Here is a 13,887-nt window from a genome sequence, read left to right on the forward strand (position 1 = left end):
TGCCATTTTGTTTCCTCCCCCACCTCCTTTTTTTTTAAACTGAGTTCCTAAAAAATGGTAGTGCCCCAGTTTCATGAACTGTATCTCAGCAGCTTTATCTATTAATCCATTACTACCTAATATATAGCTACCTCTGTTAAATTTGGAATACCAACATTGTCCTTTAGTTTAGGAAAAGTACAAGAGTTTCCTCTGATACTAGCTTCCTCTTGCCATGGCTACCATTTTCTCCCCTGAGACCAACTTTTCTGTGTGTTGTTTTCCCACGACTCCAAAGTGTGCATCAGGGCTGGAGAAGGTTTTATTCCTTTTCTAGTTTGGAGGTAAGGAGAGTTCAGGGCTTCCTGCTGCTCAAAGTTATATACTCTTGATTGTTCCTTGCCTGCACTGTTAACAGAAAGCCCCTCCAAATGCAGCTCCTGAGAGAACTTCACCCCAGGACCACTGTTCCCAAACTATGCTCATAAATATGGGCTAAATAAAACTTCTGGTAGAAATTCCTAAACACGGGGAACTGCTAGGTGAAAGGATTAGTTTTCCCACTGAAGTCTGACTGCCTACCAACAAAACCAAATCAGTAATTACCTTCCCTTTCTCTCCTTACCTACCTTACAGTGTCCCTGTACACAGTATTAGGGAGAACTCATGTAGGAGTTTTTCTTTCTTTGTCAGAACATTAAAAACTTTGCTAGTGTATGGATCGTTCAGGTGTTTCTCCTGTTTGTGAAGCAGTCCCCTTTGCTTCTGTTGGTGTGCACATGAAGGACTTTGTGAAGGTGGTGTGCTTCCTCAGACAAATCACATGTGATGGGTATCATTTATACACCTGGTCGACTGAAGCCTTGAGTCAGGAGTCTTTGACTTTCTTTTCCTAGCTAATTATATATTTCTAATTATTCTTTAACTCTTGTCCTTTTTTATTCTGCATTATGTATTCTATTTTGTTTACATCTATAAAACTCAGTTTTTATTTTACCTTTAACCCATAAATAGTTATGGCTCTTTATTTGAGCTTCTTTTCAGAAATGAGGGATGGATACTGTTAACTGTAAGATTCTTAAGGAAAAGACTTCATCTTTTACTTTACTTTTTTTTGGTAACTTCATTCATAGACCCTTGCATTAAAAAAAAAAAAAAAAGACTTGATTTGTTTTGATTCAGGTGGCAAAAGTATTTTGAGAAGTAAAGATCTCCGCATTTAGTAAATTTTTATTTTTATATTCTATTGCTCATTTCCTTCTAATAGTAAACTCTTTAAACTTTTAAAAATAGAGTATCTCTGTAAATACTCAAGAAGAAAATGTCAAGTTCAGACTTTGTTTTTTTTTTCAAAGACAGTGTCCTTGGACTTAATTTCTTCAGATCGAGTGAGATTTTTGCAGGATTTGATTAATAGGAGAATTCTAAGAGTAACAGTGTGAGGTTCAGTGAGGTGAGTGGGGTTTCATGGCTCTTTTTGCTACAGAAGGAAAAAAGAAGTATTTCAAATGATAGAAAAGTGCCAAGAAGAACTTGAGCTATCCCATCTGTCAGGGTAGCATTTCACTTCTCTCTGTGGTGTAGTTTTAGTTTATTAGATGCTCCATAAATTGAGGGGATTGGAATGGTGGAATTGGAAAAGTGATTGGTTGATGCTTGCCCCATTACATTTTTGTTTCATTTTTATTTAGAATAAGTCACTTTGATATCTTATAACAATTTCCTTAGTCCACAAAAGCAAAACAAGCCAGTCTCATGATATTGTGGAAAACAAATTTAACGTTGTAAAGAATTCCTATATAAAGCTTGTATTTTGAAGTTCAACAACATGGAACTGTCTTACTTTTCATGAAACACACACTTTCAAGGTGAAAATTGCCCTCTCCAAAATTGATTTTTGTTGGAAAACTCAATGTAAAAAGTAAAACTCTGGCTCCAAAATATTTAAATCTTATTTAATTTAATTATTTAAACATTATTTAATTTGGAGTCATTGAAAGTGAGAGTTTAATTTTATTCCATCTTAAATTACGTTTTCTGTAGTATATATCTTTTTCTCTTTTTAGAAAACTATGAGAGCTCTCTGAAATCTTACAGGTTTTAAACATGTGTTGACAAAATAAAAGTTAAAATTATTTAACTGTTTTCTGAAAATAATCCATTTTATTTTAGTCAAAATCTCTTAAAATGTTTACATTACATATCGAAGCTTTTCTGCTTGTACAAAGTCTTTCAAAGCATAGGGCTCGTTGGCATTACACTTCTCTTTTAAAATTGTGGTAAAATAAACTGAACATAAAATTTATCATTTTAACTATTAGTCATTTTAACACTTTTTAATTTTCAAGGTTGATCATGGTCATTATTGCTAAATGTGTTGTATTCAATATGTTTTTAGTAGCTTGAAACAAAATTTGATCTCTGATCCCCTTTATAGAGTGGTCAAGTTTATTTCTTAAATCAAATCCAGGTGCTAATTTAAGAATATCCAGGTTTGCAAGATTTTGTTTTATTAATTTCATATAACATAAACGTAGATCTTAAGAAAAAATTTGGGTGAAGATGTTGAATATTGAGTTAGTTTGGAGCAATAGATGGGTAGTCAATGATGCTTGGCTTTAAGATCCTTTTCTCATGGAGATGCATGCTAATGTGTACTCCCTTCATGCATTTTAAGATTCTGTTTCAAAATTAATATGTTAGTCCCTTGGTGAAGGTTAAAGTTCTTTCTGATGTCTTTAATTGAAATTATATTTCATAAAACAATGGTAACATCAATAAATCATTGTTCTAATGGCATATATTAAACTAGAATCTGCTTTTTTCAATTGTTTTTAGTTATATTTGCCACCGGATGGTTGTTGTTGTAGTGCATTTTCTTCTACAAAGACTCAAGTTGGGTAACTTGTTTTAGGGCCAGCCTGGACTCTATAAGGTGTTCCATGTGGCATCCAGGTGTCCCCTCTCATTATCACTAGCTGCATCTAGAAGGCCATCTCCAGTTCTCTGGAGCTCTTTTCTGGACATTTTCCACACTCCTCCCCACACATTTCAAATACTTTTTTTTTTTTTTTTTAAAGATTTTATTTATTTATTTGACAGAGAGAGAGATTACAAGCAGGCGGAGAGTCAGGCAGAGAGAGAGAGAGAGAGAAGCAGGCTCCCGCCAAGCAAAGAGCCCGATGCAGGGCTCGATCCCAGGACCCTGAGATCATGACCTGAGCCGAAGGCAGCGGCTTAATCCACTGAGCCACCCAGGCGCCCCCATTTCAAATACTTTTAAGCTACTCCCATCTCAGGTATGCTAGCAGTGAGAATTTGGATGCGCTTATTTCAAGCCCAGTAAGCTTAAATAATTCTAATTCAAATATGAAGTTAAAAAAAAAATTAAAAAAAGAGTGTGCTTCAGTCATATGAAGTTAACATCGAGGATTGGCATTGGTATTCACTTACTGCTTTTGCCTTTCACAACGACCTTAGCTCAGTCCTTAGGCCCACTCCCTTAGAGGTCTTCCTTAAACCAATCTCCTTGTTTTATTTTCTTCATGTAGTTTATCAGTATCTGAAAATCTTGGGGTTTTTCTCTACTTTTTCTTGTCTTTCTCACTACACTAGCAAAATCGAAAAGGCAGTGACTTTGTGGTCTCTTTGCAGCTGCATTTCCAAAGCCCAGGACAGTAATGAGAAGAGGATATATGCTCAAAAAATATTTAATACATGACTAAAGTAGCTTCATGGAGTATCCATTCTGGGGTATCTTTGGAAATCAACTTAAAATTAACCTTCTACAAGCGCCATTAGTGCTTCTGTTTGTTCCTTGGTATATTTGAAGAAAACACGAGTGGATTTTAATGCTTGGTGTCAGAACATAATTTAAAGAAAAAAGCAATTGCAAAGAACTCATCTATTTTCCTTAGTTAAGTGAAAAATATTTTGCCATTATGTACACATCAGTATTATTTGTGCTACTATGGTCATTAAATTTGACTATTGGTAGTTAAATCTCATAGATATTTGCCAGTATTGTATTTACCATCTAAATATTGAAGGTGGCTACCTATATATAGTTCTCAATACACAGCTTTATATTGTGTTAGTATTTGCATTCACTTGGGACCTGCTTTGAGACATAACACACATTCCTGACCTGCCCCCTATTTTTTCTTGACGAGCTTTGATAAGTAAAAGGATGCTTGAATTTACCAACCAGAAAGATCTGGTTAATGTTAACTGGTATTACAAGAAGCCGAGTTTTTGTCAAAAACTTTAGAAAGGCTAATCTAATTTATGCAAAATACTAGCCGTATTATTAATTTGTGTAATGGCATAAGAGTTAAGGGTTAAAACTCTGATTCCACCACTTTATAGCTATGTCATCCTGAGCAAAGTACTTATCCCTTCAGTGGCTTACTTTCTTCATTTATAACTAGGAATAGAATACCTAGATCATAAGGTTGCAAGAATTAAAATTGCTAATGCACATTAGGCATTCTGAACAGAACAGAGGTTCTATATGTTTCAGCTATTATTTCCATTTAGATTGTTTTTTAGCTATAATTTTTAGCTAATTCCTAGATTAATTAATATTCAGGTTAGTCAAAATTTGAACATTTTAATTAGCCTGAGCAAAATGAAGACAATATCTAAATCTATCAGAGATATTAAAAAAATAGTAGATTTGGGGGCACCCAGGTGGCTCAGTCAGTTAAACGTCTGACTCTTGGTTTCAGCTCAGGTCATGATCTTAGAGTCATGAGATCAAGCCCATGTCAGGCTCCTTGCTTAGCAGGGAGACTGCTTCTTCCTCTCCCTCTGCCCCTCCTGTCACTCACGTACACACACACTCTCCCCATCTCTCTTATAAATAAATAAATGAAATCTTTAAAAAAAAATAGTAGTTCCTTGGATTTGCTTCATATTGTACGTCAGAACCTATATACTGGGGGTGTTCAAGTAAGAAAGAAAGATTTATATTCTCAGGGTTAACTCAAATTGAAGATTGGACACTGTTTGCTCCAGAATAATTTTATGTGTAGACAAGAGTGTTTCCCAGAGATTATTCATCACAGTAATTTGAAATAATGAAGGAAGGCATAGTATCATATGCATAATGTGAAAAAAAAGTAAAAATAACAGCTTCTTTTAGTATAGGAAAATTAGGCGAATGACTTTAGTAGTTATTAGCATGTTGACTTACACAGGTAACCTGCAGCTTCAGATTCTGTGGGACCGAGAATCTGTCCTCAGAGTCTTAAGGGCAGGATTCCTGCAAAGGTGTTCCAACCAAATGGGTAAAGAATGTAGCAGTTTCATGTACAGTATGGGCTGATTTTTAAACCACACACTCTAGATTTCAAGTGCATCTTGTTTATCAAAGCCATGTACCCAGGGACATCCTTTAAAACTGGAGTTCTGTTCTGGGAGAGTAGAATGAATGAGTAGAGTTGGACTTCCTCAAGTTTCCCAAACATACCAGCTCAGTATCACTGGATCTCAGAGTTGGAGTAGGGATGGGACAGAAATTCAGTCCCCTAGAGGTACCAGTTTCCCTCTGGGTAGTTTGCATAGGCCTCATGGGCAGCAGAGAGGTAGACATACGTCTCTGAAAATAATAATAGCTAACATCGTGAATCGGGTGACTGTATTAGTTTGCTACAACTGCTGTCACACAGTACCACAAACTGAGTAGCTAAACAATGGTTTGTCGTCTCAGGATTCAGAGGGCTTGAAGTCAGAGATCAAGCTGTGGGCAGGGTCACATTTCCTCTGAAGGCACTAGGGAAGAATCTGTGTAGGGCCTGGCTTCTGGTAGTTTTTTGCCTTGTGGCAGCATCGCTGTGCTTTTTACATGACATCCTCTGTGTGTGTCCCTGTCTCGCATGGCCCTCTTCCTATAAGGATGCCAGTCAGATTAGAGTAGGGAACGACATTACTCAAATACCATTTCCAGGGACACATTTTGAAGGGAGAAGGTTAGGATTTCAACATATGAATGGAAGGACATAGTTCAAACCATAATAGTTAACTGGGTATTTTTATTGTCCTAATTGGGACACTGGTGAAAGTGAAGGGAGTACTGTTAATCATTTTTCTGGGATAACCAGCATAAACTGACTGCCTTAGGCAAACCTGAATATATGGTCACTGTCCCTATGAGATAGATACAATTTATCCCATTTTTCAGAGGTTCAGTGAGGTTGAATAACTTCCCCAGAGTTATAACTAGAAAGAGGACAAGTATTATTCAAATTCAGGACAATCAGATTCTAAAAAAAGGAGAAAATCTATGCTTCTAACAAAAGTTAACGTTTTCATGTCTATAGAGAAAATATATTATGACACTAGGTAAAGTAGGGAATGAATTTGTTATGCTCCATTCTCTAAAAATTTCTTAACTATATCTCTTTCCTTGCTTAATCATTTTAGCTATTATGAAAGAAAATAATAACCTGGTATAAGGCTTAATTAACATATAATTCACCTGATGACTATGAGTCTTTGATTTGTGTTTGCTGGCTATTCTATTGGTATTTGGAGAGCAAGAAAACACCTAAAGCTATACAGAGAGAATAGCCATGAATATTAGATTATATTAGGCCTGTTAGAAAATTTTTGAAATGACTTTTTGGAAGTGTAAACCACTTTACTGTTTTTAGCATGCTTTATTTGTAACCTAGATTTGATTTGTTGATTGACTTATTAAACATTTAGTATTCTTCATTATCACTAGAATAAAACAAACTTTGAAAATGTAAAAGACTACTTTGCTCTTCATACTTTATGAAGAAGGAAGTAAAAAAAAAAAACTATTTGGAATTCTGTGATTCAGGAGTTACCACCATCAGCATTAGCATTTAGCTGTATGTTTCAGTTCTTTCTTTGTGAGGGGGGTATGCATGGTAAAGGTTAGATGGTCAAGAATTCAATAAATGAGAGTTGTTGCTACTACTCCTTCTACTGTCAATGCTGTTGCTACTGCTGTTAATATTATTTTCATTTTTATCACATCCTCAAGGAGAATTCTAGAAATATCAGAGAAGGGCAGTCAGTGTGACTTAGAGAGTACAATGTAGAGGACAGTGAGTAAAAAGAAGTTGGAGAGCTACGTGTCTTATTTGGTAATTGGGTGAGTGTGGTATAACTAATCAGGGCAGGATATGCAGGATATCCAGGATCAGAAGTTGAAGACATGAATTCAGAATGCTGTATTTCATCTGTTTATGGAATATCCAAATGAAGGTACCTGGTTGCATATGGCTGTCTCAAGACTGGGTCTCAACAGAGAGGTCTGGAATTAAGATAAATATATATTATCAACTCAGTGTTAGAATAAGATTATACTTTCAATTTTTTTCAAATAAATTGGACTCTACATACCTTATTCTTCTGACAATGAAGAAACACCTTCCTAGGGTGGTGATTATAATAAGGTCAAAATCTCCAGTTCTACTGACCTCGTATAAATGTTGATTTTTATATCATGAAGAAGTTGGCAAGTCTAGATAGTTCTTTAAGGAGTCCTTTATCTTTACTGCCATTGTAACTTTATTTGTTTATTGGTTTATTTATTTCCATTTTGGGTAGTTGTCATCATTTTACAGTGCCCAGGTCAAGGGGAGAGTCCTAGGTGCTCCCTCTCAGGGAGAGGCTGGAAAAATGCGGCTGTGCTGGGGCCTCTGTATAGTTGCTCCCTTGTGATGTTACTGCTGAAAACACACAGTTCATATAGCAAGGCTCCTCAAGAATGGCACTGTCATCTTATGAAGCAGTGTCAAGGACAAGGGAGAGGTCAAGGAAGACTGCAATGAAAAGTGACCATTGGAGCAACAAGGAGTTCATTGTTGACCTGATAGGGGAGTTAGCTGGAGTGATGTGATACCCAGATTGAACAAGAATAAGGATCAAATGGGACCCGAAGGAATAAAGGACTAACACCTGCTACTTGTGAAAAGCCCTGTCCTGGAGGGAAAGGAAAGACATACAGGAAGTTTTACGCCTTTGATTGCAGCGTCCAGCGTCCTGCAGTGTTAAGTGCATTGCTGAATGAGAGAATAAAGCATAAGTAGTGATTTGAGTTACTGTTCTTCCTAAATAATTAGGCTTTGACTAGAGGGTAACTTCAGATTCCTCCTAGAGACTAAACTTTGTCACATTTTTGCTGTTTCATAATAGAATTTTTTTAATGTGATGTGTATGTTTACTTGTTTTAAAAAAATGGCATGGCTCTTTTCTAAATAATGACCTCTAGAAGCAAGAGACTCAGCTACATTAGCAGATATGGATCAGTTATTAATCTGCCAGTGGTTCTGTTTAACCTGCATCAGTATGTGAAATTCTTTTGAAACTCATCACCCCAATTGAGAGAGAATATGAAGTCTTTGTTTTTAAAACAAAGAATCAGTGAACCAATTAAAGATCCCTGAAATGAGTAGTACAGTGACAGAATGAATGGATTAATGTAAAATCCTTTTAAGAGATTCTAAAAATCAAGAGATTTAATTTGGGCTCAAGTATTGAAAGGAATATGGGCACCTGGCTGGCTCAGTTGGTTTTGCATCTGTCTTCTGCTCAGGTCATGATCTCAGTGTCCTGGAATCAAGCCCCGTGTCAGACTCCCTGCTCAGCAGGGGAGTCTGCTTCTCCCTCTGCCTCTCCTCTGCCCTTGCTTTTGTGCTCTCTCAATCACTCCCTCTCTCAAATAAATAAAGTCTTAAAAAATAAATAAAAATAAATAAAAGGAATACGCAGGAAGCCTGCTCCTGGCCAATACTGAAACACACTCTGGGCTCAGTCTCTCTCCACAGGAGGGGAAGGCATGGTCCATTACCCCGAAGCCCCCATGGTGTGTCAGCCCAGGTGTGCAGGGAGCCTCTTTTTGGCAGTGCCAAGAGTGTATGTGGTGATGAGGCTACAAGTTGAGGGAGTGATGGCAGGGCTTGCTTTGCTGGTTTACTTTTTTCTGACTTGAAGACTTCCTTTGCAGGTGAGCGTCCCTATCAGTGCCCTTACTGTGAAAAAGGATTCAGTAAAAATGATGGACTGAAGATGCATATTCGGACTCACACCAGGGTAAGATGATTTTCTGTCTCATTAATATTTATTATAAAACTATACTTAGTTTTTTTGAGAAGACATTTAACTTGAGAAAGTAAAAGTGATATATCTAAAATTATATGTTTGTATTTATGATGGACATTTGGGGATCAATTCTAAAAAAAGACAAAATAATGAAAGAAGCAAAAGTCCAAACTCCAAATGGGTCCCCATTCTTTGGATTAGGAAGAAGTGCTTAGGAGTAACAGGAATTATAAATGGCAAACTGCCAAATAAATAGATCTCAGCGTTTTAAGACGGAAAAGTATAAAAGACGCTGCCTCACAGAGCGTTTGCCAGTAATAGGAACATTCTTGAATAGAGGCGTCTGTAAGCACGTGACCACTCTTTAATACCCATGAGCAAATACATTTGCAAGAAAGATGTTGAAAATAATGTAAGTTCTTGGAAGGGGCAGAAAACAGGAAAGAACAACTCACTGCTTCACAGTGTGCTGCCTGGTATTGCCTTCCATTCTTTTCCAAGGGTGCCCTGTGTTCTTTAGCTTGTCAACACCTCTCATTGCTGTTGTCATTCTGTTATATACGGCCTTCCCAAACTCAAGCATGTGCCTCCCCGGCTACGTAAAAAAACCTGGGATCAGCTTACCCACCATCCAGCTACATTTCTTAACTCACTATTCTGTTTAGGGCACAGTGAGATACTTCATATGAACTTTCCACTTGGAAATTTGATGTTTTGAATAGTTCTTGATTTTGCTTTACCCTTCTTTTCACTGCATTATCGTCCACCCCATTCCTTCTCAGTCTGGCCTTTTAAAGGTGCTTATTGTCTGTACATAAATGACATGTTTTCCAGCTTTGAAGAGACTTGCTTCATCCCCTAAGAGCAATTCTAATTTCAGCCTTTCCTGGATTTCACTTTTTACCTTAGCTATAAAATAAAAACGTTAGAGAAAACACATAATAATAATAGCCTTTCCAGTATAATAATATTCTGGCCTTCCACTTCAGTTCTGTAGGCCATAAAAGATACCCCCAGAGGTCTTGTGAAGAAAATCACTCTTTTTGTCTTTCTGGTGGAGGACAGAGGCAGCTTCTCTACTCATTAAACCAAATCCATAGCAGGTTTCTTCTTCTGGTTTATAACATCATATTTATATTATATGAATATTAGTAATTGGGGTACTTACTGAATATAAAATTACTTCATAAACAATAAAGGATTAGACAAACATGGCTGCTTATAATGATATGACTTAAATATTTATTTCACCTTGAACATTATTAAAGAGATTTAAGTTACTTTTAGTTCAGCTTGGGAAGTTATCTTATGTGTGCAGTTTTCATAGTGGTGTTAATAAGATGTTTTAAAGATGCCAGCGCACAAACTGAGGGACCCTGGTTCTTCTCAGCCAAACTAGTGATATTAACCAATATCTGGGCTTGATGGGGTACATAACTATATTATCGCACATGATTACTGATGATAGGATTATACGACAGAAGAAAATCACTGCAGGAAAAAATTCCTTTTGGGTCCTCTCAAGAGAGTGTGATATTTCCAATTCAGTTAATTAGGTTTTTACTTTGTTTTAATATAAAGTGTATTAATGAGGCCAATACAAATAGTTATAAATACAAGACCACTAATCCCATGCTAGATACTTGTCTGGACCCTCATATTCATTTAAGAAGCCTCCCAAAATTTAGATCTCATAACAACCTGTTAATAAATTTAAAAATTCTTTGAGGCCTCTATAGGGTAGGTATTATTATGATCCCTCTTTTAAAAAGTGAGAAACTGGGGCACAAGTCAGTAAGGAGCCCAACTGACATGGGAACCCAAGCAGATCAGCTGGAGAGTCAACCCCCTTACCTAGTACATATGTTTGCCTTTCATTTACTTAAATATTTTGACTCTACTGACTGGTATACTTTCTTGTGTATTTTTAAACTAAACAAACTACAGTAACGACCCCAAATTTAAAAGCCTCATGTTCGTTTGAATATTTGAGCCTTGACTCAAGGATCCTGAAACTGCCTGGAGGTGTCCAGGTGCAGGTGGTACCTCTTAACAGCTCTCGAGCACTAAAGAAAACAAATCCCAGCCTTTGATTAAGGGAACACCTGACAGGGCCTCAACTAGAAGCACCCAGATTTTAGACAGAATCCCATACAATTAGTGGAGCACTCCAGAGGAACAGGGTAAGTAGATCTGAGCCTTTCAGGTTTTGCCTCAAACTCTTCCTTAATTATTTTTCATGCATTATTTGTATATTATCACAGACAGCTTTAGTTTTGAAATTACATTTCCTAAACATTGAATGGATACAGATATTCTTCGCATATTAGTGCAGCTTTCCAAAAAACTGATTATCAACTGATACAATCTAATTAATATCAAGATCCAAGAGACTTTTTAAAAAAGTTCTAGAGGAACAATCTGTGCAAATTCATACTTTTCCCAATAGTACTTGGGTTTTATAGGACCAAATACAAAAATGATATTATGACATTTGGACCATAACACAGATCAGTTTCAGTTTTGTATTCACATTACATTTAGTATTTAAATAGTTCTAATTCTGGGATTTTTTGTCCTATTTCAAAAGATCATTTTAATTCCGCTACAAGAACAACAACAAAAACTGTACTATTGAGCAAGTTACATCTCTGAGAAGTTTTGGTTAGTCTGCACAAAATGCCATGCCATGACTTCACCCTCAGATTCGCATTCTGTGGTTACTGCACGGATGCCTTAGCGAGGGCACACAAAATGCTTTTACTCCAGTTATCGTTTAAGTGGTCCAGTAAGGGCTGCAAGTGTGGGAGACGATTTTGCTAGAATCCACATTTTACTAAAAGGCTAAATAGTCATTGGTCTTTTATGGAGAGGCCACAGCGTAAGTCCTTTTATCCATTTCCTCCAATGTAGTATACATTCTCCTTATTTTTGGTTTTTAATACTATGTTGGGCTGGATGTGTTTTTCTTTCTGTCCATCCTGCTTGTATCTACAGTTTGTTATTAATAGCTATGTTTTGGAAAACTCTCTTCATGTTTTAAATATTACTCCTTTGGTCCCTTTCTTTCCTTCTTCTTCTTAGAAGATTTTGAGTACATGTGTTAGATCGTTTGATGTTATTCCATAGCTCTTGATAGTTCTCTTCTGGTTGCTTTTTGCTTTGGTTTGTTTTTTTGTTTTGTTTTGTTTTGTTTTTTGATTTTTGATTTTTAAACACGGTTTTCTTCTTCTTGTGTGTCATATAATTTCAGTTTCACTGAATCTTTCCTCTGTGGTTACCAGTCTGCCTGTTGAAGGAATTCATCTTCAATACCATGTTTTTCACTTCTAATATTCCCATTTGGCTTTTAAAAAATTACTTCCACATTGCTGTTAAAATTACCCATTTGTTTGTGCATGTTGTCCAACTTTTCGTTGGATTCTTTAACGCATTAATTATAGTTGTTTTAAATTGTCTGAGAGTTTCACCCTCTGGGCCATCCTTTGATCTTGTTGTGTTGTCTGTTCTGCCTGTTGATAATGGGTTTGGGTGAGTTGCTTTTTGTATGTCACACAAAATTTTTATTCAGTGCCTAATTACTATGTGTAAAAGAATAGTAGATACCAAGCTAAATATTATTTATATCTAGAAATAGGTACACCTTTCTTTCTTCCAGGCCATTAATGTAAGGGGTTGAGCCAGTCTAATCAATAGTTGAATGAGCTTTGGGTTTTATTGTTGCTCTAGGTACTGTGGGTTTTAAGCTTCTCTTGTGGTGGGCTGCAATTTTGACATTCTTACTGGGAAGTCTGGATGTTCAGGGGTTTTCTACAGTAGTTCTCCTCTACCAAACAGATGCTGTATGCCTTTGTCACAGTAGAGGTTTCTCTCTCTCTCTGTCATTGTCCCTTTACTGGTTGCAGTCTGCTAGTATATGTTACTCAGCATGAGATGTGAGTGGGACAGAAGGCTCTCTTGGTTCTCTTGCTCAAGCAATAGAGTGAGGCAGGTGCGATGTACCTAAGCCTCTGAAATGGAACTTTCTCAGCATTCCTGCCCTTGGCCAGTGGTGGGCAAATTCTGCCTCTGCCTTTGTTCAGATCTGGAGCTGTGGTGTCCTAGGCACAAGCTACATATGGCTATTGGAAATGTAATTGTAATTAATTGTAAATACATGGAATTGGAATTTAATCAAAATTAAGACTGATTCATAGAATACATAACTTGTGGCTCCTGTATCAGACAGCACAGTTTTAAAACATTTCTGTCATCACAGAAGAGTCTATAGCACAGGTCTAAAAGGTCAGGTGGCTGAACTTGGCCTTGTGTCAGTGGAGAGTTTTAGGCATAAGTGAGGTTGCTGCTCCTTCTGGCAGTGGTAGACCTCTTCTCCACATCAATCTGTATCTCCGGCAAAAGCAGGTCCAAGAGTGCCTCCCCTTTGAGTTCCTGCAGGGTGCAGGGTGTGGGCAAGCTTCTGTTCTTCCCCAGAGGCAAAGCCCTTCACCTGGGACCAGCGTGTGCAAGAGGCTCCTGCCTCACCCCCAGTCACTTACGGCTTTTGCCTCCTGATGGAGATAAGAAGTCTTGGCAGAGACTGAAGTTGCTCATTTCCTGAGTCAGAAGGGTCTGTGGCCTTGTGCTTATACCCTGGCAGCGGCCAGTCACCACCTCATGGCCACACAGTGACCAGAACACAGATGAGTACCTTTTGGTGGGCCTGTTCCACCCTGAAACCATGTCAGGCCCTGCAGCCTGCATCATGACGGGGCTCTCCAGTACTCCCCTCTCATCTTTCTCACCAGCACCTGGTGGAGCCAAGGGAAAAGAAGCTATGGATGGTGTGAA

General features: G+C 37.4%; 1 protein-coding gene across 3 annotated transcripts in view; it reads left to right on the forward strand.

The window, feature by feature from the left end:
• PRDM5 (PR/SET domain 5) overlaps positions 1-13,887 on the forward strand; it is a 218,565-nt gene that overhangs the window by 164,643 nt on the left and 40,035 nt on the right. For all 3 annotated transcript variants that reach the window (XM_044224091.1, XM_044224092.1, XM_044224093.1), the window contains one exon: positions 8,963-9,048. In XM_044224091.1, the coding sequence (XP_044080026.1) occupies positions 8,963-9,048 (86 nt within the window). The remainder of the gene's footprint in view (positions 1-8,962; positions 9,049-13,887) is intronic.

This window comes from Neovison vison, chromosome 11 (assembly GCF_020171115.1).
Source record: "Neovison vison isolate M4711 chromosome 11, ASM_NN_V1, whole genome shotgun sequence".
Lineage (NCBI taxonomy): Eukaryota > Metazoa > Chordata > Mammalia > Carnivora > Mustelidae > Neogale > Neogale vison.